This window comes from Camelina sativa, chromosome 16, assembly GCF_030686135.1.
Source record: "Camelina sativa cultivar CO46 ecotype springtype chromosome 16, ASM3068613v1".
Taxonomy (NCBI): domain Eukaryota; kingdom Viridiplantae; phylum Streptophyta; class Magnoliopsida; order Brassicales; family Brassicaceae; genus Camelina; species Camelina sativa.
In genome coordinates, this window is record NC_141895.1 from 17,539,998 (window position 1) to 17,561,608 (window position 21,611).

At 32.5% G+C, this 21,611-nt stretch overlaps 1 protein-coding gene and 2 pseudogenes across 1 annotated transcript; 1 reads left to right on the plus strand and 2 right to left on the minus strand.

Moving 5' to 3' along the window:
• Window positions 1–3,228: 3,228 nt before the first annotated feature.
• On the plus strand, window positions 3,229–5,701 carry LOC104753654 (uncharacterized; annotated as a pseudogene).
• An 8,654-nt stretch (window positions 5,702–14,355) lies between these two features.
• LOC109129503 (small polypeptide DEVIL 3) lies at window positions 14,356–15,521 on the minus strand. Its single transcript, XM_087490423.1, has one exon. The coding sequence runs from the start codon at window positions 14,907–14,909 to the stop codon at window positions 14,787–14,789; it is 123 nt and encodes a 40-aa protein (XP_087346549.1). The 5' UTR covers window positions 14,910–15,521; the 3' UTR covers window positions 14,356–14,786.
• Window positions 15,522–20,754: 5,233 nt separating this feature from the next.
• Window positions 20,755–21,611, minus strand: LOC104750520 (putative F-box protein At1g67623 pseudogene; annotated as a pseudogene).

A 21,611-nucleotide genomic window follows, 5' to 3' on the forward strand; every position in this document is an offset into this window, starting at 1 on the left:
AATGAATGAGACTCAAGGATTGCCAAGAGCGTTGCTTGAGGGACTGCAAATGTTTGGCGTTTGCTTCTGTTACAAATATTCAATGTTACAAATATCCAAACGAGTGGGATTGCATATATAGGTTAATATGAAGATAACATCTCATTGCCTGTACACAAATTTTCATCTAAGTAACATTTAATTTGACCCAAAAAAAAAAAAAAAAAAAGCAAAAACAAAGTAAAACATAAACAAAGACAATGCATGTTTCATTTTATTCTTATGTTTGTATTTTATAACCTGATATATTAGTTACTTATTATTACTTTTGAAAATAATGTAATAAAAACAACACTGCGATACAAACTCTCGTGTATAAGCATATATTTGTCTAGTAAACTGCACAATAAGTAACTACAGTATATATATACAGTAATAAAATATAAAATTTTCTTATACTATCTTGAGTTTCTATCTTCTAAATGTTTTAAAATATTTTCTGTAAAATTATTATATGTTTCTGTAATCAATTTAGAAAATGGTTTAAAAGGGAAAGGGGAGAAATGAAACAGTCGAAGATGGGCTGTTTGGATATAATGATGGGCTGCTAAAACGATTTGAGGAGTAATTTTGTCAGTACTTTTAATGACCCATTAACGAATATTTTGTGATCTGATTCCACAATGATGGACATTATGTGGAAGAGCCACACCCATTTTAGATCTGTCTCGAATTTTTAAATGTCCATGATGAATAACATATGTATGGGATATGACTATTTAACTTTGATTACTCGAATCTCCTGACCTTAAAACATATATTACTAATTTTCCATACAATGACGAAAACATACCGTTTAAGATCACATTTTGAAGTCCATGCTTTCCTAATAGATCCTAAAAATTGATAATTCTCAATGTATGATTCGAATTACTGGATTTAGTAGAATCGATACATTCTTTATATTGTATAAACTGGTTTCACACAATCAATTTGTTTATTAAGAAAAACAAATTCACTTAATATTGTTTTGTAGAAAAAATTGGATCAAAGCTTGAATTACCAAGGGGATCCTCTGATTTAATTGATCTTTGAAATTAATCGGTTTACCTTCGGTCTAGGTCGGTATATTGATGATGCTGAATCCCGCACCAACATTTACTAGATCTAAAAAAGTATAAATAGTATAGGTATTTATTATATAGTTATTAGAAACTTTAATTATCCTTGACTAATTCAATATTCAATATTTTTGTACTATTATAGATTTTTTCTGATAGTAATTCAATATATAAACTGTTTATCTAATTGTGGTAGCACTACAAGAAAACCTGTGATATGTGACAATTGGTTGTGACCAAAATTGTAGTCGCAAATATTAGCGACTACTTTGTAACGTATTTGTGACCAATTAACGACCAGCACCAATACCAAGACAAATGAGTCGCAAATTAACGACGATGCTGGGAAGTCGGCGAATAGTCGCAAATTGCGGATCCTTTTGCTACGCTTTTAAGACTGGTCCCAAAAAGGTCGTAGTTTGCGACTAATTTGGGACGGAAAGAACGGGGTTGCAAAAAGCCGTCACTAAATCGTCACAAAATAAGACTTATTTGTAACTCTCTTAAAGTTTTGTTGTTCCGTCACAAATCAATCGCAAAATAAATTTAGAAAACGTTGGAAACATTAGTATCTAACTCACCTAATGTTTGAGACGCCCAAAATGTAGTCGCAAAATCGTCACAAATATTCACCCGTCATAGTTTGTGACCACTTTGAGACGCAAAAAACTGATAAATGGGTAAAAACGTAATTTACACACGATTCATCTTCTTCTCTACAAACCCTAAGCGCCGCCTGTGCTTGCTGCGAGTTTCAATCTGAAATTTTGGTGTTTTTCTGTTTTGTTGGGCATTTTCTTATGTGTTTTCATCAAAATGGAAAAAATCTATGGTTAATATATCGATTTGTAACCAAAAAATGAAGTTTTAGAGAGTTCTTTTTTTGGACTTATGAGCATCACCGCGTAGACCAAAATCGTCGCCGCCAACCACTTTCTAGTGCCTCCACGGCGCCTATTCAGCCGCCGTGGCCAATTTTTACAACCCCGTGACCGATTTTTACAACCTTGTGTTAGCCTAACTCAACTACTTCGTGGTGCGATCCCATAAATTTAGTCACAAAAGCATCACAAATATTTGCCTATATACCAAGCTCCCCTCACTCTTTGCTACTTTGGTTTGCGTAAGAAAAAAAAAATAGAGAGAACGAAAAAAAAAAGACAAAAAAAAAAAATGTGGAATTCTAGATCAAGAGAGTGGATGTACAACCGGATTGATCCAAGGATAAACAATATCTAGAGAGAATATTCGGCGGGTGTTGATGAGTTTATCGAATTTGCTTGTTCTCAGCTGCCAATGGCCAAAAGAGGTAAAGGTAAAATCCCGTTCCCTTGCATAATTTGTGAGAACGAGAAGTCTTTGAAAGCAGATATTGTTTCGACGCATCTGCATGGTAGATGATTTATGCCACATTATTATGTTTGGTCTGAACATGGTGAAGATTATGATGTTACTGGGGCAGGAACAAATAGTCATTATGATACTGCAGATTATGCTAGCGGTAGTCAATTAGTAGAGCATGATATAGGGAATGTATATGCTGGGATGGCGAATGATGCATTTCAGGGTTCGACGACATTTAATGCAACTGATGGAAGTGGATATTATGTTCAGGAAGAACCGACTCATGAGGCAAAAAAGTTTTATGACATGTTAGATGCTGCGAATATTCCTATTTATGAAGGTTGTCGTGAAGGTCAATCGAAATTATCATTGGCTGCTCGATTCATTAATTTGAAAGTAGACCATAACATGTCCGAAAGTTGCGTGGATGGATGGGCTTAGTTGTTCAGGGAGTATTTACCAAAGGGTAACCAAGCAACTGGTTCATATTACAACACAAATTCTTTGTTTCGGAAGTTAGGATTGTCGTACTATACATATGATGTATGTATAGACAATTGTATGTTGTATTGGAAAGCAGACGAGAATTTGGAGCATTATAAGTTCTGCGCAAAACTGAGATACAAGACTAGTGATGGACGAACTAGAATACCATTCAGCCGTATGTGGTATTTACCTATTGGTGACAGATTGAAGAGGATGTATCAATCACAGAAAACTGCAGCAGCGATGAGATGGCAAGCTGAGCATGAGTCACAAGATGGAGTAATGTGTCATCCATCTGATGCAGCAGAGTGGAAGAATTTCCAAAAGCTTCATCCTTCATTTGCAGAAGAAAAGAGAAACATTTATCTTGGATTATGTACAGACGGATTTAATCCTTTTGGGATGTCGAAAAATCATTCGATGTGGCCCGTGATCATCACACCATACAACTTGCCTCCAGACATGTGCATGGGAAGTGAGTATCTGTTTCTTACGATACTAAATTCTGGACCAAATCATCCGCGAGCAGGTATTGATGTTTTTCTCCAACCACTAATCGAGGAGTTAAAGGAATTGTGGAGTAATGGAGTGGAAGCGTATGACATTTCATTAGATCAGAATTTCAACCTTAGAGCTGCTCTTTTATGGACAATCAATGTTTTTCCTGCATATGGTATGTTGTCGGGATGGACTACACATGGAAGAATATCGTGTCCGATTTGCATGGATGATACAAAGGCGTTTCAGTTACCGGCTGGTAGAAAGACATTTTGGTTTGACTGCCATAGAAGATTTCTTCTTGCAGGGCATTCACTACGAAAAAATAAAAAAGATTTTCTGAAAGGTAAGCATGCTTTAAACGACAATCCACCTCAATCTTTGACTGGTGAGCAAGTTCTATATGAGCGTATACGGCATGTGCGACCTCCTAAAACTTCTGAAGTTGGTGGAAATGGTCATGAAGTCAAGGTCGACGGCTATGCTACATGGCATAATTGGCATAAAGAAAGTATCCTTTGGGAGTTATCATATTGGCCGGATTTGACGCTACGACACAATCTTGACATGATGCATATCGAGAAGAATGTCCATAATAACATCATGTATACTGCTATGAATGTTAAAGACAGATCAAAAGACAATGTGAGGTCAAGAGTAGATATTGCACGATTTTGTGATCGGCCCAAATTGCATATGGATGATCGAGGAAAAGCTCCATTTCCTATTTGGAGATTGACGGCCAAAGCGAAACAATGTTTACTAGAATGGGTGAAAAACGATGTTAGATTCCCTGACGAATATGTAGCAGATTTAGTTAATTGTGTAGACGAAGAACAAAAGATATCCAGCAGGTTCAATAGTTCAATCATACCTAAATGATGAGATATCTTTCTTCTCAGAACACTACTTTGCTTCAAACATTTCTACAGCTAGGATTCGAAGGTAAAATCAATTTATGTATATTTATTACATTATCTTATTATTTATATGTAAATGCTAAAATTGTTCTTCTTTCAGGGCAAAACAATATGATGCAGGTGAAGTGCCCAGATATCCTATACCGGTACCGGATATATTCACACAAGCTGGACGTCCTAGTGGAGTAAGTAGTGAAATTTGGTTAAGTGAAAAAGTTTACAAATGCGCACATGCATATGTTCTACGGATTTGTGATTACTTCCGGCCGCATGAGAGGTAATTATTAAGTCAATGCTTATAAATAGTTTGTGCAACGATATTGTCTTGATATTTGTTTCTCTCTTATTTGTATTACTTAGATTGTTAGAAGCGCAAATTCAATATGAATATCCAGAATTGTCTGATGAAGAAGTCACATCAAAAAGAGATGAAGATTTTGCTTCCTGGATTCGACAATATGTAAGTCATTAATATCTATATTGCCTACTTAATATTTTCTTTTATTTGTCTTAAATATGATGTTAATATGGTGGATTATGTAATATAGGTTAATACAATGAGAGATCATGAGTCTTTTCCTCCATGGGTTTATGATATAGTCGAAGGTCCTGAAAATTGTGTCATCTCGTGGCCCGTTTATTTTACAAGAGGTTACCTGTTTCACATCCAAGATCACGGACGTACGAAAAAGACAATGCATTATGGTGTATGTGTCAAAAGACAAAACTATTCAGAAGATTCAGAAGAGGATGATTTTTATGGAATCTTGGAAAATATCATTGAACTTCAATATCCAGGTTTTTTAGGATTAAAGATCACCCTCTTCTACTATAAATGGTGTGATCCTACTATTGGTAAAGGCACTCGAATAAGAGATGGAGGCATTGTTGACGTGCTCGAATCAGGGAAATATCATAACCATGAACCATTTATTTTAGGTAAAGTTCTGTTAACCAAACGTTGGTGTTTATATGCAGCAAACACTTATGAATTAATTTTACTTTGCAGGGTCTCAAGCTGATTAAGTTTGTTATCTTCCATACCCGTACATTAAACGACCCCGAAAAGTGTGGCTCTCAGTTCTCAAAGTCAATCCTAGGAATGTTGTTCAAGGAAAATTCATCAACGCGAATGAGTTAGTTATATTGCAGCAAACAACTGATGATGGATTGACGGGTTTGATTGAAGAATTCGTCGTTGACAGTTTGGTTGTCGACCATCTTCCCGATGAATTCAACGATTTTGAAATCGAAGACGCAGAAGCAGAAGACGAATTCCAATGTAATGCTTCAACATATGAAGAAGAAGATGATGATGATGATGATGATGTCAATGAGGATGATGAGAATTAAGAATTTTCTTAACATTTAATGTGTGTTTGTGAAACAAAACTAATGTATGATATTTATTAGATTGTAATATCATGTTCAAATGGTGAAACATAACTAATTAATGTATGCAATTTTTAAAAACAATATAAGCTATATATAGTAGATATATATTGGTTAATGTTAACAATACTCGAATTGTTACAATGGCTCAATGGTAATCAACCCTCATTTATATATATAAAAGACCAAGTTTCGAACCAGGGTAAGAACCTTTTCATATATATGTTTTAATTGTGACAACACAACAGGCGTCGCAAATTAGTCGTTAACGCGTCACCTATTTGTGACTTATTTGCGACTAACACCTGAGTTCGGGACAACTTTGTAACGACTTTACGACGCTCATATTTTTCTTGGACATTTCTCTATTCAAATTTATACCATTGTCAATATTAGATGTCTTCTAATATTACAACAACCTTAGACATGGAAAATATAATCAATGGCATACAAATATTATAGAATTCTAAACATTTATAAGAATTTCTTAAAAATCTTAAACATTGCTTAATATATTGGGTAATGTTTACTAATGCATTGTAATGATCATAACTTAAATGCATTTCATGATTATAGTCATGTAAAGGATTAATCTTGCTCTATTTTTGTAATTTCATTGATTCTAACAGTTTAGATGGACTGTAGATCGATCAAAAGCTTTAAAATTCATTAGAAATTTCGTGACTCTTTAGAATAGTCACAATAAGGTATCATTTTTTTGACTGTTTCTTGACGCAGTTACAAAGCGGTCGTAAATTAGCTACAAAACGACGACGACTTTGCGACCACCGCCTAAGTTCGGGACCATTTTACGACTAACACCTGAGTTCGGGACGACTTTGTAACGCTTTTGCGACGCTCGTATTTTACTTGGACATTTATCTATTCATATTTTTACAATTGTCAATATTATAAGTCTTATAATGACTCCAACAACATTATACTTGCAAAATATAATCAGTGGCATACAAATATTATAGAATTCTAAACATTTGTAAGAATTTCTTAAAAATCTTAAACATTGCTTAATATATTAGATAATGTTTAGTAATGCTTTGTAATGATCATAACTTAAATGCATTTCATGATTATTGTCATGTAAAGGATTAATCTTGCTCTATTGTTGTAATTTCATTGATTCTAACAGATTAGATGGACTGTAGATCAATCAAAAGCTTTAAAATTCATTAGAAATTTCGTGACTCTTTAGATTGGTCACAATAAGGTAGCGTTTTTGAGTCTGTTTCTTGAAGCAGTTATAAAGTGGTCGTAAATCAGCTACAAAAAGACGACGACTTTGCAACCACCGCCTGAGTTCGGCACCACTTTGCGACTAACACCTGAGTTCGGGACGACTTTGTAACGCTTTTGCGACGCTCGTATTTTACTTGGACATTTATCTATTCATCTTTTGACAATTGTCAATATTATAAGTCTTATAATGACTCCAACAACATTAGACTTGGAAAAATAAGCAATGCTATAGTCAACTTATGGTTTTGTATTTTTTTATAATTAATCAAACCATAACATGTAACATATGTAATGTTAAGTAATGAGTTTGCAATTTCATAACTTACAAGCATTGCATGTGTTTTTACTAATTTAACTTGCTAGACTTTTAATTATTCTAATATCATCCTTACATCACAATAGATAGGTGTTATTTCGATCATAAGTTAAGAAATTCGTTACAAACATTTTGTGACTCTTAGATGTTAGTCACAAATTCGTCTCTCTTTGCTACACTTTGCGACTTATTAGCGACCATTTCAAACTTCTTTGCGACTGTATTGCGACATAATTGCGACGGATGATTTTCAGATTAAAATTTCGGGTTTTCTTTTAGCGGCAAAACCTCCCTCCTAATATTTGATTATAATTAATATTTTTGAGATCCTTTTGTGACTACGTAAGATTTCTAAAGTTAAAACAAAACCCATTCGACACTTAGTAAATATCGACATAACGTTTTAGATCTATGGTTTTGCTCTCTTGCTCTCAACCCGAAACTCTCTCTTCAATCTCTAACCAAATCTCTCTATTTCGATCGATTTCTCTCATACTCTAAACCCAATCTCTCTGTATTCTCTTTGATTGCTCCTAATGGCTGGTAAATCGACCAAAGGACGAGGAGGGAAGTCTGTTGCTCCCCGAACTAACAAGGCGCCAAGAATTTCAGGCAAATCGGCCCAGATTTCAGGCAAGTTGCCCCACACGCGGCGGTTCAAGTCAGCGTTTCAAGTGCTCCCACACGCGGCGGTTCAAGCTATTCGAAACGTCCTCTCACACAAGGCGGTGGAAAAGTATACGTAGGTAGAAAGTCATCTTCTTAGTCGTCTACCCTCTCTTCAAACGCCACACCTTCCGGTTCTCCGTCTCCGTCATCTCATCCACCGCGTCAGACCGTTTTTCCGCCGGTGCATCTTCAAGCGTCTACTTCTGCTCCACAAGCTTTTCCGACAAACCTGCCATCTCTTTCTCCTCCACAACAGACCCAGAGAGAACTGTCAGATACTAATCCTCCACAATTTCCCCCGAGACAACGACCATGGAATGAAGCAAATCTTCCGCAACACGACCAAGCACCTCCACCTTGTCAGCCACTGTTCGATGAGGATGAGTATATGGAAGAGGAACAACCTGAGAGTGATGAAGATTCTAGTGATGGCGAATGGGAATGTCCACCAGAAGCTCGAGAACCACCGATGCCGCTAGACTATGAAGCTTTGATTGACGGTTTGTTGCAGCTTCCTGGGCGAAATCATCTACCAGTCTTGAGTAAGGACCTTATTGAAGGCGTTGAGACCATCTGGTAAGGAATCTTGGCTTCTCGTTTGAGTAATTTCTGTTTGAGCTTTTGAATTTGTGTTTGACTTTATGATATTTGTGTTGAAGTTTGCATTTGGATAGAGTTAGCTTTTGATTCTTTGACTGGTTAGAGTTAGCTTTCCATTCTCTCTAATGTCGATTTGTGATTCTGATTCTAGCTTGGATTTTGTAAGTTTTTCGGTTTTTGATTTAGATTTAGATTTCATTTGATTTAGATTTCTCTGATTCTAGCTTCAGCTTGTATAATGTGTTGTGTTTCATGATCGTCCAAGTAGCAGGTTAAAGATAAATTTGTACTTAGTTTTGTTTGGGAACAAAACTGTTTCTGTAATTTTGTTTATCTACTTTATATTTCCTTTCTTACAGGTTTACCAGGGACAAGGGTAAATTGTCTAGAGTGATTTCCACAATATTCAGAAGGAAGTTTGATGGTCCTTACTATAGCTGGAGTGTTACTCCTCTCCATATTCAAGAGAGATATTTCAGGAAATTTGCGGTAAGTATTGTATCTCTTACCATTGTTTGCTGTCCAATCAGATTACTAGTGTATTAACAATTTTCAATTTTTTGTTTGTAGAAAAAGTATACTTGGGATGGAGCTATTACTGATCTTGTCAAGCAAGGATTCTTAAAGATCGCCAAGAAACGCATGAAAGGAATTGTCAGTCAAGCTAAAACGGGAGGCGTCAAACCTATTTGGATTACCAAAAAGCTTTGGAAACACATGTGGAGGCATTGGGTCACCCCTGATGCAGTGGAGAAGAGTGAAAATGCATCGCTCTCTCGTAACTCTGATCGTGGCGGTCTTGGTGTTCACAAACACTTATCGGGCCAGAAGTCTTACTTGCAAGTTCAGCAAGAATTGGTAACATACTTTCCTATTAGTTTTGCTGATTCAAATCACCAACCTAACATTTACTTTATATGATTTCTTTCTTTAACCTTTGCTATTTTTGTAGGAGGAGGAATTGGGTTGGCCAGTTTCTCTTGGAGAAGTATTCCTGAGAACACATACAAGGCCTGATGGAACATTTGTCGATCAAAAAGCAAAACAAGTAGTTGAAGCATACTAGAAAAACTTGGGAGAAATCATGACTCAAATGGATGGGGATGGGCCAGCAAATTCTGAGAACTCATCTGAAACCTCAACTCATCGGAATCTCTCTATTGATCAACATAATGAGATCTTTCTAAAGGTAATTTATGTCTAACTCTTCTGAACATTGTCTCTGCCTATGACCTGTGACTGGTTGTCATTATTTTACACCTAGAGCTTGATGCTACTTTCAGATTTTTTGGCTTTTTAAGCATTTTCTGTTCATGTTTTCAGTGTACTCAAACAGATGACAAAGGAAATCCTTTTGGGCTTGGACGACTTGCTGAAACCATGGCCAAAGGGAAAAGAAAAGAGAGTTGTGAAAGCTTTCTTCCTCATCTATGTTGGAGTTGCATCAGAAACTTGAAGATGCTCGTCGTAAGCTCATGAAACAAAATGAAGAACACCAACAAGCCCTTTCTCGACTCTCAACCTTGGAGCACCTTTTCTCATTCATGAAGAAAAAAGATCCAGAATCAGCTGACTATATGGATGCTCACCAACCACCACCAGCAATTACACCTGTAACTGCCGCAGACACTGCACCAGCAACCGGAGAAGGCACTACACCAGCCACCGGAGAAGGCACTACACCAGCCTCCATACCTGCCAATGAACAAACCGTCAATGAAAACAGTTCAGTCATTCGCTCTACCTCTCAGAATTAATCTTCTTCTACTCTTCTAAACTTGTTGTTTATGTTTGTGTTCTCTTTTGGAATTATCTCTTTTGTTGGAAATTGAATTATCTCTTCTGAGACATGAATGTTGTTTGGAACATGAATGTTGTTAATGTTTTGGTTATGGATTTTGTTTTTTGGTCAATATGGTGTTTTAGGTTTCAAATTTCAATTGTCAGGATTTTTAGCGTTTGATTTCAGCTTTCTAAATTGGTAAAACAATAATAGTAGTGACTACCTGGTTACAAATAAGTCTCAAAATTGTGACTAATTTCAGACCAAAACAATTACACAAGCTAACAAAATCGTTGCCAATACGTTACAAATTTCTGACCACCCAATGTCTCTCACACATTAGTCGCAAAATTTTCACACTCTTTTCTCACTGTTTTGCGACTAATGACACGCTCATTTCTCTCCAAACCAGGAGTCTCTAATTCGTCTCAAATACACATGAATCACAAAAGCGTCACAAATACGTCGTCAAATTTACCACTATCTTGCGATTAAATTGAGACGATCTTTATCACTTATTTGCGACCACATTTTCGTCATGATTCCCCGACGCACAACTCGTCCTAACGTAGTCGTATATACGCGTTTCCAAATTCAGTCACGTTTTGGTCTTTAATTTACGACTAAAAGTTATAGTCTTAAAGGAGTCGCTTATAAATGACCAAATTTAGTAGTCACCAAATCGTTGCAAAATTGCGACACTTTCGCGACGCTTGTCATTTTGCGTCGAGAAATTTGTGACTACTAGAGGTCATCGCTCAAAACGTCGTAAACAGGTGTTTTGCGACCCATTTGTGACGATTACCGGTGTCACAAAACGCAGGTTTTCTTGTAGTGTAGGTTGCTCGACATGAGATATGACATTCGGGAGCCGGATTGTCATAGTTCTAATTAAGCATTATGGGATATTTGTAACGGGTCTGGTGAAACGTCGGAAAGTGAGTGAACTTGAAAACCAAATGCTTTTGACGAGGGTTCCAATCCAACGTCTCTGCCACAAAGCCATGGGTCTAGCATTCGTTGGGATTACTGCTTAGATTTTAACGATGACGATTAGATTTTAGTTTTCTCATTTTTGTATATGTTAATGATGTGTAATAGTTTAAGGCTTTTGTCTAGTTTTTATTTGGGAGGCCCATTGATATAGTAGAAATTAAAATATATATTATGGGAAAATCACATTTTAAACTTTTAACGTGTCATTGAGTAGCACTTTAAACCTTGAGATATTTTCACTAACACTATAAACCTTTAAAATGATTTCACTAACACTTTAAACCTTAAAATTAACTTTCCTGTTTGTACCGCCACGAAAGATTATGGAATAGTAATATCCGTCAACGTGAAATAGTTAAACTATGCTGGTTTTATTTAAATACTTATTTAAATTTTTTAATTTAATTTAATTATTTATAACAATTGATAAAATATAAAAATATATCAAAGCAAAAAAATGAAGAATCAGAGATAAGGTTAAAACATTTGACAAATGTAAAATTGAAGACGACAATAGATTTAAAAGATTCACTGGTTTCCTGTGAGAAGTCAATCGATTTGAATCAGAATCCAGTGGAGATATATTTATTAAAAAAATTAATAATGTGAAAATAACATCGTAAAAGTTATGTTTACAATGAAGATGAACACAATTTGTTTTTTATCTTTTTTTTTATTCATAAAACTAAATATAATTAAAAATTAAATTAAACCAACATAGTTTAACTATTTCGCGTTGACGGATATTATTATTCCGTTATTTTTTATGGCGGTACAAAAATGAAAATTAGTTTTAAGGTTTAAAGTGTTAGTAAAATCAGTTTAAAGGGTTAAAATATTAGTAGAATCATTTTAAAGGTTTATAGTATTAACAAAATTCTCTCGAGGTTTAAAGTGGTATCTGATACTTTGAAGGTTTAAAACGTGATTTTCCCTATATATTATTGGTATCTACCTACCCTTTAGTACTTGATCATATATATACAAAATGCTAAAGCGACGACGAAATAGTAGGTAGTATCAGTCCGATAAGAATATACACTATAGTTGCCGAAAGAAATATAGGACGAGTTAATCCCGTGGACATATACAATTTATTAATAGTATTGTTGTCTTTCACTAAAATGGAGTATAACGTTTTTACATTTGCAACTCAAACGAGTATGGAGATATCGCTGCTTCATAAAAAGGTTGTGTGAGATATCGTTTTCATTTTCAGCATCTGGCTCTATTTGGGAATAAGGAATATGTTATAGTTTTTAATCAGTTTAAGAAGATAAACTAGTATTATCATCATTACAGATTGTAATTTTTGTTCAATTTTGCTTTCTACTTACAATGACAATACATAATTTATATGCATTCAAAAATACATTTTATGTAAAATATATTCATTACAAAAGTTGATTCCAAATCTGTCCTTCAAAACTAGTATGTCATTCGTATACACTTGCAGCACAAGTCTTTCTTGAAGAAGTAAATTCATCTTAATGTATATGTGCAGCAACAACAAAACTTAATGTGCATGAACAATAGCATCTATCAAAACAAACGGCGCCAATATCATATACCCAACGATAGTAATCAAACCCTTCAAATTATATAACCTTATAGAAAAACAAATGGTAATTGGATCAAGAACAAATAAGTAAGCTAATTAGCTCCTTTGATGCATGTATTTTCTTCTCTATGATTAGGTGTATCTCACTATAGGAGTAGGAGGCACCAATGGTTGTAAAATGGGTTCCAACCCTTTTGGAAACATGAATGACAAACGTATGTGTTGTTGGAAAAACAAAAAAAAAAAGCTAAACTCAAGATCAAGTTTACCTTTAAAATAATTTTGTACTGAGTCTATCTTTTGAGTCCGAATATTCTCTTTTTATTGATTATTTTTTTTTTAGAAAATTTTGTGTATGAATATGTGCACACACAACACAACCGGAATATCATTACAAAGTAAGATCCATTTCATAAGAAAACAAAAACAGAGAGAAGAAAGAAAGTAAAAATTGGAAATCAAACTTTGAGAAGTGTTGTGTAGAAGTTTCTTTATAAAACTTTTTTTGCTTTCAACAGCCTAGAATTATAACTAAAAGAATATCTAATTGTATATAATTACAAGAACAGAATCTAGTTGTACTAAAAGTTAAACCACCGGCCTGATCGAAATATATCGATTCTAATCGTCCTTTTGTGTCCAAGACTAATGAGTAATGACCAAGGGTGACTAAAATGTCTAATTTATCGCAAGGTGATGGGTCCTATCGAAAACACAAAACAAGAGATGATGTGGCGATCCGATCTGATGGTATGTGGGTCTCAGCCTCAGGACATTGGCCTTTGCCCGTGGGCAGACATAAAAGCTGTCATCACTAAGAGTATCCTTTGGCACGTTCTCATTGGTAAGGCTTGAATATCTTGTCAGTTCTTCTGAATATGATAGTAATGCATTATTTCATTACATATCACCCAAACTCGGTAATAAGACACAATGCAAAACAGTAATGACCAGTGACTCATTTCTCTTTTTTACTTCTTATACAAATCAAGACTTGTTATTTTCATGAAATGCCTTTTTCTAATTCTGTCAATGATCTATGGTCATTTTTACGTAGGGGGAAAACTATGAATACACAAATGAAAACAGTGTCCTTTAATCATTTTGCCATCGAATTTAAGTCACTGGGTCCAAACAAACACATGTGCATGAAGGTTCAAAAATAGGAGCAAGATATGAAAAAGTTTGATCTGATTGATATGGGATTTCTTTCATATTCGTAAATGCCAAATTAAATTCTATTCAAAATTTGGTAATTTTACGTATAAATTTTAAATTTGCACCCAAAAAAAAACGTATATATTTTAAATATCAAAATGGTTATTGAATACTATCATTTAGAACTGGTGTACATGGATACATGCTATAAACACTTTATTTCTTTTTTTAAAATGTTTTAAATCATTTTAGGATGAAACTACACATCAAATTATTAATTTTTGGTTTTATAATTTATACTTGTAATTAATGTTTATAACATATTATTGTTAAATGCCACAACAACATGAAAGACTTGAGTTAGAGACGAGGAAATCCCTCTCACAACTACACTCTGTAAGCATTTACAAACTTTGATTATAACTTGTCTCTCCTTACTCTAGCTATATCATACACTAACAATATTAAAGAAGATTCTACTTGTAACTTTTCATACTAACTCAAAAGTTATTATCCTAACTGATAATCGAGTAACAACTCAGGAAATACATCTCCAGCTTGCGAACTCCGCTCACATCACAAATCGCCACAACCACAAAGATCCGATCCCTTTCTTCAATCAAACTGTTGTACTACCAACATTGATATTGTCTATATGCATGTGCACATATACATATGCGTGAAAATATAACGGCATATAAGTTGCAAGTTAGTCATGCCAGCAAATGAGCATGACCACACATCTTCTGATGATGTAAAGCCTTCCCTTCTGCTCTTTCAAGTATCCTCCGAGCTTTTTGCTGCATGGCGTCTTCTTCTTGGTTTCTTTCATGATTAAAATAACTCTAGAGACAGAGATATATAGAGGTATATAGAAAATGAGAGAGAGAGTTCGGGGGAGAGAGAGTCTGTGAATGAGAGGGAGAAAGAGATGCCTTAGCAGTAGCACAGAGAGAGATGTTGTGCAAATGAGTAGGACTTAACTTATATATACTCACATCACATACATGCATATCTACTATGTAGGTAGGCAGATATATGTATATATATACGTAATACCAATTATAGATGAAAAGAAATAGAAATAAGTAACAAGAAGACTGTATCCCATACTTTCTCTCATCATGCATTGAATATTATTATTCTATTTTTATTTTTTATAAAAGCATTTGAGATGTAAAGTGGAATCTACAAAAAAGGCTCTCTCTCTATTAATTAAGGGTATGCCATATCAATATTTCTAAGAAGTAACAAGATTACAAAGGAATCAAAGCAACCCCACGCGCATTATGTTCTTTTGCTCTTGTAAATTGATAACTTCGGTAGCTGTCAATGTCATTGTGTGTTGGGTCCATCATGAATGACACTTCCAACCCTTAATTAACCAAAGATCTGAAGACTCTGGTTCTCAAAATAGCAACTGTTGATTCATTAAATAGAAGACTTACTTGCCGGCCAAACACAATAAATTTACAATCAGCCGGTTATTAAGATGGGGTATTGAACCTAACATTTAAAGGATTTTAAAGTATTCTTATTCAATTGAGAATTTTAAAAAATTTTATGAAATCTTATGTTATTCAATTAAGATTTATATAAATTTTTTTAAAATAATTCAAAATCTCTTGTTATTCAATTAATTGTTTATAAATCCAACTTTAAATCTCTTGTTATTCAAAATATCACAACTTTCTTTTAAAATGCTACTTTGAATGATTTTAAGGGATTTTTTTTTGCTTTTGAGTTAAAAAACATTTCTCTCAAATCAAAACAACAAAACACAGTCATAAAACCACCACAATCTCTTGTTCTGTAAGCTTTTTCCGCATATCAACTCCAACAACTCTAATCAACGCAGATCAACTCTTTGTAAATACTAGATTAGGACCAAATCGATGTGCGAGTTTTTAAAATGTCTACTAATTAAAAGAATATATTAATATTTATTGTAAATGAAATATATTTTGCAGAAATAAATATATAGATATTCTTAGTTATAGATAAGGTTTTACTTTAATACACTAATTTATATTTTTATATTTTCATATTTACAAGTTTTTTTTTGTCAACCATTGGGCCACAACAGACCAGCCCATTAGCCTAATCTCTACATTCGTAGGGAGCTGGAATCGATCCCTGATGTTCTTACATCCAAAAATATTTTATTGTAAAGTTTGCTCTTTATCACCACCTATAAAATGACTTTGTGAACAAATTAAACTAATTTTTGTTTATTTACTTTCAATTTGACGCGGATTCTTTTCACCACTTTAATTTGTTTGTGACAGTTTGTATAATCCCCAAAATATTTCTTTAAATTGTTTACTCAAAAAATATTGTGGATAAAAAGAAAAAAATATCTACAAAATTGCAATGAGTTTATGACCAATCCAATAAAATTTGAGAAATTGAAAGATAGTTAATCTAAAAATACTTAAACATATTTAAATTAAAATAATAAAAAGAAAGAATAAACAAATATTGACAGTTAGTAGATTTCCTTTTTACAATAAGTTTAGAAATATTACTTTTTAATGTTTAGTTCTTTTTAATGTTTTAGTAAATTTAGATGCATGTCAACATGTTATCGATACAATCTTGTTAATGAGTAACTTTGAGTAACTTTAACATTAAGCTTTATATAATAAAATGTTTTGATACTGATTGTTATTTTAAAGTGTTCGAATTTTGTTAATGTCCAAATTTTGTTAACAAATACCAAAAAGATAGATATCCAATATATCCTGTTAATTAACAAAAAAATAAGAGTAAATATAGTGAATTATATTACACACATTGTGTATAATCTGTATTAATGATTTGGAAATATGGATTAGATACGACGCACGTGATTAGGGTGGCGTGGGCCAACAAGCTAGTTTCCAAAGGTTCTAAAGTTGATAATATCTATGTTAACATTTTATATTAACATTTTTGAAATACATTTTGGTTTATGTCTTTTAAGTTTTAATTATTTAATTTTTTTTTACAACATTAACCCCTAAAATAATTCTATAAATAACATTGCAGAGAAACTCAAATACTAAACTTTTTAAAATTGACCAACATTTGTTACATTTATTGCCATAAAATCTTAACAACATCTATACATTCCGATTTTTCCAAAAACAACTCTATCCATTAAAGTTTTAACCCATTAAATCTCCAAAACTATTTTTATGGATGCTAAAATCTCTCAAATTTAAATGATATACAACATATTTTCCTTAACAAAAGTTTACAATATCCATAATTATATTAACATTAATAAATTTCCTAAACCGAAAATCCAATTATAAAATGTCACATTAAATATGTTGAAAACCCCCATATAATTTGGTTTATTTTTTTATTTTTTGAGGAATTACCAAAAAAATTAAAATTCTATTAATTATTATAAACTATATATATTGACATGGAAAAATTATAAACTATATAAGTATGCTAATTTGATAAAACAATTAACATAATTAAACTTGAAAAAAACTTATTTTGATTATTTTTTCTTATGCAAAAATTTATTTTGATTTTGGTGAGACGGGTTGGCATTAATCTTATATAGGGAGTTAAGTGGAATTGTTTTTTTTTAAACACTTTTAGATGTGTACCAGGAGATAAATGTATTACTAGACTATACATATACTACAGAGGTTAAAGCCTTGAAAACACCACAAAAATCCTATACTTTGAATATCAAATACCAGTAAAATTTTATATTTTTTAAATCAATAAAACAATAATAAAATAACAAATAAATACAATATAAATTTTAAATTTTTAAAATTAAAAATATTGTCCAGCGGTGTACGGCGGGTTAAATCCTAGTATCTTTAACTAAACCTATGGATAGTTCTGATTAGTGAACATCTCTTAATTTAAAAAGTTAAGTACGTTCCTTTGTCACATTCATGTCACTAACCGAATTGTCGTTGCTAATTTGAGAATGCTAAAAGACCTCAAGTCAACTCATTACTCAGTATTATTATGTAATTTTTTAGATAATTCAAAATTTATTAAATGGAAAAAGAAAGGGAAAAAAAAACACTCAAATCTTCACAATATAATATTGACGTCTTATAATACTAGCAATAGCCAAAAGAATTTTAGATTTTTGTTTGAAAATTCTACCTTTCTAGTATAATATATAGATAGAAAATGTAGATGAAAAATGACTAGGGATGTAACATTTAGTTTTTAAAAATTGGGTTGTAACCTGTAACCAAGTTATGTGGGGACATATATAACGCCCAATGATATGATAAATAGGAGACAAATGCCCATTAAACTTATCGCATTACCTTCGAACCCTCGGATCCAGACACAAGTATCCAAAGTTTGCTTGTCTCTTTGCTTGTTCATCTTAGTGTAGGGTCTGCAGATTATTCAAAGGGTTAAAATAATCAAAACTGGAGAAAATAATCGTATGATTAATAATTCGAAAATAAACCATCACAGCAGAAAAGTTTTATAAAAACATGTAATGTACGGAAGAAGACCGGTCGACATGTGATAATCCCGTGAAGGGCATGCTCTTTGCCTCGTCTAAGGTGGACAATGGACTTTAATTACATTCTTGTTAGATAAGCTTATTAAATATTATCATGGAATAATTCTGACGCAACGAGTTTTTGGGAGTCTAATTATTTGGTGATACATGTTCCTACGTCAATCATTATTATTTCAATTTAATTACATTTTACTTAGACAAATCAAACTAGCTGGGGCCTTCTGACATTTAAAAACGAGTTCACATTCAAACTAACCGGTCTAATCATCTCAAAATGGATCAGGTTTGATAAAAACGAGTTCACATACAAACTAACTAAGCGAAGAGGAAGAACAACAAAAATATTCAAATATATTTTTTATTTATTTATTTTTATTATTAAAATCAATAAGTAAGAAATTTATTTTTTTGAAATATTTAGGAAATCATTTATGTTGTTTAATAATTACAAAACATAATTATACCCAATATAAAGATATATTGTATATATGTTCAATGCATTCAGTCTTAAAATGGTTAGTTTTTCTTTCAATTTTAAAACTTAACTAAAAGTGAAATAAATATCATTCTTAAAATTTTATGATATTAAAAATTAAACTAAACCAGAAAATATTTTGTAATAAATCAAATAAGTACTTATTTTAACATTAACAATTAAAAAACATTAACTCCTTACTTTAATTTAATACAAAAACAATCTCTACAATAAAAACTATTAGCATCAAACCCAACACATATCAAAATCATTAGAATTGTTGAAAATAAAAAGTCATATACTTATGGTAAAATATAAAATCATTGTAACATAAAAGTTTAAGAATTGAAAAATTCTTAACGATTTTGATTTTACTTTCAGTCAAATTTTTCAATAGAAAATAATAATTATAAGTGCATTAATATATATATATATATATATATATACAATATAGCGTTATAATGAATATAGAATGTGTTAAAATTAGTGATTAACATAATATTAAGAAAAATAAGATAATCAAAATAAGAAAATTATTTTATTGAAATATTTAGGAAATCATTTATGTTGTTTAATAATTACAAAACATAATTATACCCAATATAAAGATATATTGTATATATGTTCAATGCATTCAGTCTTATAATAGTTAGTTTTTTTTTTCAATTTTAAAATTTAACTAAAAGTGAAATAAATATCATTCTTAAAATTTTATGATATTATAAATTAAAATAAACCAGAAAATATTTTCTAATAAATCAAATATGTACTTGTTTTAACATTAACAATTAAAAAACATTAACTCCTTACTTTATTTTAATACAAAAAAAAATCTCTACAATAAAAATTATTAGCATCAGACCAAATGCATATCAAAATCATTAGAATTGTTGAAAATAAAAAGTCATTTACTTATGGTAAAATATAATAAAAAATCATTGTAACATAAAAGTTTTAGAATTGAAATATTCTTAACGATTTTGATTTTACTTTCAGTAAAATTTTTCAATAGAAAAAAATAATTATAAGTGCATTAATATATCTATATACAATATATCGTTATAATGAATATAGATATTTTTGTTAATTATTTTATTAGTATTAAAAATAAAGAAAATATTTTATTTAAATATTTTTATTGGTCAACATTAGTCAACCGATCAATAATAATAATCAACGCCAAATTCGCGAATAATGTATTGAAATAAGATAACTTGGAAATATGGATTAGATCCCGATGCACGTGATTAGTTTGCACACAAAGGCTGGCGGGCCAAGAAGTTTCCAAAGCTTATCAAGTTGATTATCTTTTAATTAAACCTTTGGCATCGTGCTGATTAGTGAACATCTCTTTATTTAAAAACCTCTCCTTTGTCACTTTCATGTCAATAACCGGAGACATTTTTCGAGAGCTATGCGAATAGGAAGATCATATCAGAGTCACGTTTTACATATTCCCAAAGAAGCATACGTTCCAAAACGAGTGTCCTTTGGCTAGCACTGAATTTGAATCAACTTGTCCGAGTTTAATAGAAGTCAATCAGTAATTGTATTGAAAAGTTGATGTTTTTAATGCAAAGAACTGAAGGAATATATATGCCCCAACAATTTCTACAAAAAAAATAAAACCCAAAAAAGAAAGAACAAGAAAAAATTGAAGCTTTTATAGAAGTTATCCACAACTCTCTCCATAATTCTAGCACAAAGTAAAACAAAAAACACTCTTTACTAGTTAATAATTGTAATTTAATACATTATTGATCGATCACTAAATCTTCCGACAGAAAAGTTCAACTTCGTAGTGCCACAGACAAAACTGACAAGCAGAAGAAGTCTTCATGTCGTTGACTTCATCGTATGGACGCCAACCACAGTTCCTTACTAAGAACATCATGGTTTTACCGGCGCACTTGCACTTCTCTCGAAGGTACGCTGTTTTGAGTCGTTCCATCACCGGGTTGGCATGATCCCAAACGAACTCTCTAATCTTTTCAATCTTGTATCGAAGTTCCAGCAGCTCCTCTATCGTAGTTGACAACAACGGCTTTGTAACAGAAGAAAAGATCTTGAAACCCTTTTGTTTTGTTTGGCCTCCAAGACAGATCAGAATCAGCCCATAGACATATTTAGCCTCTTTGTATCCTTTTTCTGCAGCTTTAGCTAAATATTTGAGTCCTTTCTGTTCACGGTTATCTAGAAAGTAGTAGATGAATCCTTTCCGATACAAAGCTTCGGGGTTTCCATTCTTGCGACATCTTTTGAAAAAATTGGAGAACGTTTCATGGTCGCGATGCCATGGGAACAGAGGGGTTTCTTGGAGCGAAAGTCGTCGGAGAACATATCCATCATCGCAAATATGTCGAAACGGTTTCGAAACTAATCTGAGATTACGAACCTCTGACAAGGAAGAAGCCGCGATACATGACGAAATCTCTACAAGAAGATCATCCGGTAAAGAATCGAGGCAAATTCTTGTTTTCCTAGATTTCCTTATAGACCATGAAGAGGAGAACAGAGAGGATGATACCATGTTGTTGTTGTTGTTGTTGAGA

Coding starts and splice junctions, on each gene's coding strand:
- LOC109129503 (XM_087490423.1), bottom strand. CDS start 14,909: ATGAAAGAAACCAAGAAGAAGACGCCATGCAGCAAAAAGCTCGGAGGA.